Source organism: Ictalurus furcatus, chromosome 12 (genome assembly GCF_023375685.1).
Source record: "Ictalurus furcatus strain D&B chromosome 12, Billie_1.0, whole genome shotgun sequence".
Lineage (NCBI taxonomy): Eukaryota > Metazoa > Chordata > Actinopteri > Siluriformes > Ictaluridae > Ictalurus > Ictalurus furcatus.
Genome location: NC_071266.1, coordinates 2,227,802 through 2,232,500, shown reverse-complemented (window position 1 = coordinate 2,232,500; position 4,699 = coordinate 2,227,802). Strand labels below are relative to the sequence as shown.

At 39.5% G+C, this 4,699-nt stretch overlaps 1 protein-coding gene across 4 annotated transcripts in view; it reads left to right on the top strand.

Annotated features, from left to right (window-relative positions):
- LOC128615476 (probable ubiquitin carboxyl-terminal hydrolase FAF-X) overlaps positions 1 to 3,378 on the top strand; it is a 59,244-nt gene extending 55,866 nt beyond the window's left edge. For 3 of the 4 annotated variants that reach the window (XM_053637608.1, XM_053637607.1, XM_053637610.1), the window contains 4 exons: positions 284 to 440; positions 665 to 877; positions 1,006 to 1,101; positions 1,315 to 3,378. In XM_053637608.1, the coding sequence (XP_053493583.1) occupies positions 284 to 440; positions 665 to 877; positions 1,006 to 1,101; positions 1,315 to 1,452 (604 nt within the window). In that variant the 3' untranslated portion in view covers positions 1,453 to 3,378. Of the gene's footprint in view, positions 1 to 283; positions 441 to 664; positions 878 to 1,005; positions 1,107 to 1,314 lie in introns of all 4 variants that reach the window. The other variant, XM_053637609.1, reaches the window with a different exon arrangement.
- The last annotated feature ends 1,321 nt before the right edge of the window (positions 3,379 to 4,699 follow it).

The window sequence follows — 4,699 nt, the reverse complement described above, 5'->3', positions numbered from 1 at the left end:
TCACCATCTACTTTATTAGGAACACCTGTACATCACAATTTGGCCCTTGTCAAAGTCTCTCAGATCCTTATGCTTGCCCATTTTTCCTACTTCCAACACACCAACTTCCAGAACTGACTGTTCACTTGCTGCCTAATATATCTCACACCTTGAAACGTGCTATTGTAACAAGATAATCAATGTTATTCACTATACCTGTCAGTGGATTTAATGTTATGGCTGATCAGTGTATTTGTTTTTACTTATTCAGGGTTTTATTTTTAAACTCTTTCTGTTTCTGCAGAATCCACAATGTGCTAAAGGGGATTCCTGATGATCGGGATGGGTTGTTTGATACCATCCAGCGTTCCAAGAATCACTACCAGAAGAGGGCTTATCAGTGCATTAAGTGCATGGTCGCGCTCTTCAGCAATTGCTCTGTGGCCTACCAGATCCTACAGGTGAGAGAAAGTAGCCTGTGGAATATTTCTTTAAGCTTAGGTCATTGTTTAGTGCTTTGTGCAACCAGTTCAAAACAGTGTCGTCAGAGAGTTGGTGAGACACTTCATTTGAAAGCTTTGTTGACACACACACACACAGAGGGTACACATGAAGAAAAAGAGTTGTCTGGAAAAGTGTGAGTATTAAACATAATATAATTATATTGATCCTGTGTGGCCTGCAGAGTAATGGCGACTTGAAAAGAAAATGGACATGGGCAGTAGAGTGGTTGGGTGATGAGCTGGAGAGGAGGCCATACACAGGAAACCCACAATACAGTTACAACAACTGGTCTCCTCCAGTGCAGAGTAATGAAACCTCTAACGGCTACTTCCTGGAACGTTCACACAGTGCCAGAATGACGCTGGCCAAAGCATGTGAACTCTGTCCTGAGGAGGTGAGTTGTCAGTGAAAATTGTCTCAATTAAGATATATTTAATTTTCCTCTTTAATACACTGTTTATAAATTGATTTGTATAACTCATTATGCTGGATTAACTGCCCAGTGATTTATGTGATTGACAGGAGCCTGATGATCAGGAAGCTCCTGATGACCATGAATCCTCCCCTCCAGAGGACACAGCACTCTACCCTCACTCACCTGGGGCACAGTATCAGCAGGTACAGTAAGTCTCCCCCAACACACACACACACACACACACACACACACACTGGCAAACATGCAAAAACACACGGTAGAATATATTTTACTGTACAATAAGGTGTAAACTACATTTACTACAGTTAAGTAAAGTGAAATTTGTAGACTATTTGCTGATCGATTATTTAATCTCTGCAGAATGTCTTTTTTATTATTATTTTTGTCTTCCATAGCCAAACAACCACACCCATGGGCAGCCATACACAGGCCCAGCTGCCCAGCACATGAACAACCCTCAGCGTGCCCCCCAGAGGACTCAGGACAGCTGGGAGGGCACAGACGAGGTGCTTCCTGTCCAGACAAAAGAGTAGCCACCTTCATCAAGTCTTGCCTCACAATTCAGATGGCCATTTTGCATGCCCATGCCTTAGAAGCACCAGTTCTCCAGGATGGTACAACCTCCAAATACATCTTAAATCTGCTCCATTTCACCGACCAGCTGTCACCATCTTTCCCCCACAACAACTGCCACCCAAAATCCCCCTATCTTTGAGTATCAAGATTTAGCTCAAAAGTAGAGTGGATTTGAGTCTCAAGACTGATTGTCCCTGCTGAGCATAGTACACAAACATACAGTATGCTCACAGGAACCCACACATGCTCATGCACACACATACATGCTGCCAATGTACATCGCATTGTGTAAAAATGTATCTCCTGCAAGGTGTATTTTTGAAAGAATGGAGATGGTGTACATAGTGTGTATAAATTTAGACAGTTAAGTAACCACCAACTGTAATAGTGACTGCCAAATTGTGAATACATAACATGGGGATGAGAATGTAGATTCATGCCTCTGATTGTAGGGGGACGAAATCTGGTCTGGAGAAAATTGGTCACACTGAAACAAATCCAACAAAATTTGATGCCCTTCAGTAACACTTTGTGGGGTGTTTTAAGGTTTTGAAATGTATAAATCTAAAGCTGGGCTGTCTAATCTTATCTGCAGAGGTTCAGTGTAGGTGCAGGTTCTCATTTGGAGCAGATTAATACTCCTGAACCTGATTATTTAGATATAGGTGGATTTTTGAGCATCTCTCTGGGATTCATTAACACTGCTGCTGCGCTGCTGTTTTCCCTGCCCCCACGTACACCACTGACAAAGGCCTCAGTTGCCGCCATCATAAGGTGAAATGGCATATTTTGTCTTTTGCTTCACCACTTAAACTAAAGGTAAAGTGAAACAGAAAAGTGCTACACTTAGGCAGTTTCATTTAATAAAAGATTAGCTTTCAGTTTGATTTGCCTAGTTGTGACTTAACCTCCAGGAAACTTGCCACTTGTCCAGTGATTATACAGTGAGGGAGCAGCCGTACATACCTTTAACTTTGTTGAAGGAATTTTATTGATGTTGGAGGGTTTATTGTTAGTGAGACGATGTGACCAGCATTCTGCAGGATTGGTCAGTGTCTAAACATACTGTACTACATTATTTCAGGAGTGAGTGGATTTTATTTTATGCTTTTGTTTGAAATACCAAAAAAATAAATAAAGCTTGCAAAAGATGAAGCAAGCCCATAATATTATATTTAGGGGTTTTTTTTATAGGTTATTTCTGAATTTGCAAATAAATTGTTTTTGATTTAAATGGAAAAAGTCTGTATTTTATTTTTACAAAAAGATATTTACTGTAAAAAAAAAAACCAAAACAAAACAAAACAAAAAAAAACTTGGGCTCCCCGTTTGCTTTTTGTTTTAGTGTTCAGGAATGTTCTAGAACACTGTTAGCCATGCAAGATTTTTATACTTTATTTCTCAGCACAGAAAACACAATAACAGTTATTGCTCCACAAGTAATAAAGTTCAACATATAAAGGTAGTGCACACTTTATTAGCTTTCTGATGCCTCATTTGTGGTACATTTTGTAAATAGCTACTGCACACAAAAGAAAAAGGCATATCTCTCATGGTGATGAAATAAGTTATCTCCTGGTGACTGCATCACTGTTTCCAGAGTGGTATAGAAAAAAAACATGGATTTGACTAAGACTGCTCAGAAACACCTGCCATAATTAAACCAGTGGCTTTACTTTCATAACCTGACACAATACTGAATCTCTGCGATTGGTTGGTACCACAATGCTCTGTACCATGTTAGGGCTGGACAAGATCCTCGCCAAAGCACTATAGGGCATCCTGTTTTTAGCCCATCTGTTAATGGTTCCTCCTAGACAGATCTCAAATTGTTGTTTTCTCCATTTCCTCATTTTGGTTATATAAAGGTTTATTCAGAATCAGATTTTCTTTTGGGTTGTCTGTTATTTTTGTTATAAAAACTCATTTTGTGAAACATGCATGGATAATATTCATTGATTTGCCTTGGAGGATTGTAAAAACCCAGCACACTGTAAAATTACTTTAAAAATAAATTTTAAAAAGGTATTTAAATGTTTATTCTGTGCACTGTTATATATTGACACATTTTGACAAAAGTGGTCAAAGGATATACTGTATATACTGATACACTAAATATCAGTTTGGCATTGTATGAATTCAATATGGGGGCGCACGGTGGCTTAGTGGTTAGCACTTCGCATCACACCTCCAGGGTTGGGGGTTCGATTGTGTGTGAAGCTTTCAGTTTTCACACTCCTATGTGTGCGGAGTTTCCTCCGCGTACTCCGGGTTCCTCCCCCAGTCCAAAGACATGCATGGTAGGCTGATTGGCGTGTCTAAAGTGTCCGTAGTGTATGAATGGGTGTGTGAATGTGTATGTGATTGATGGACTGGCACCCTGTCCAGGGTGTACCCCACCTTGTGCCCGATGCTCCCTGGGATAGGCTCCAGGTTCCCCGTGACCCTGAAAAGGATAAGCGGTATAGAAGATGGATGGATGGATGAATTCAATATAAATGTTCTTTAAGAACTTGTATATTGAACTAGGATATAACTGCCTCTACCGACTTTTGGGTCTTCTGCTCAGCTTTTGGATCTTCACTTACAGTATATGACCCCACTGTAGCCGTTAGACACATTCTTCTTGCCATCTGGTTTGAAGGAAGTCAGGGCAAAAGTTTAAACATAATTGTACTGTCTTATGTTTTGAGTTATTTTGTTGCAGGATATATTAACATTTAATTTCTAAAGGTTTTCTGATTCTGTTATTTTGTGGATAAATTGTAAAATATGTTTCTTTTCTATTTAAAAAAAAACAAACAAAAAAAAACATGGATATGCAGATTTTTGCCCTCAGTTATATGTAGTGTATTTTTATTGTTCTGAGTATTGCTTTTTCCGACTCTCTGTTACTACTGCCTGGTTATTTATGTTTGTACGTTACTGTAAGAGCACAAGGTAAACCGTTTAATAAAACAATGGTAGTCTCTACATGCACTGAGACACATTTTGAGGGAGAAACAGCATTGTCTTTAGATAACAGAGATTAAAAAATAAAAAGATTAAAGTCACCATTGAAGAAAACAGCTAAACCTGTCAGTACGCTTTCCACGCGGGATATCGCGAGATTGTGATGCAATGACGTCATGCTACCTTGGCCAATAAAATTACGAGCTTTCTCTTCTGCTCATTCCATCACGGACGCAGGCTAGCTGGAAGGTT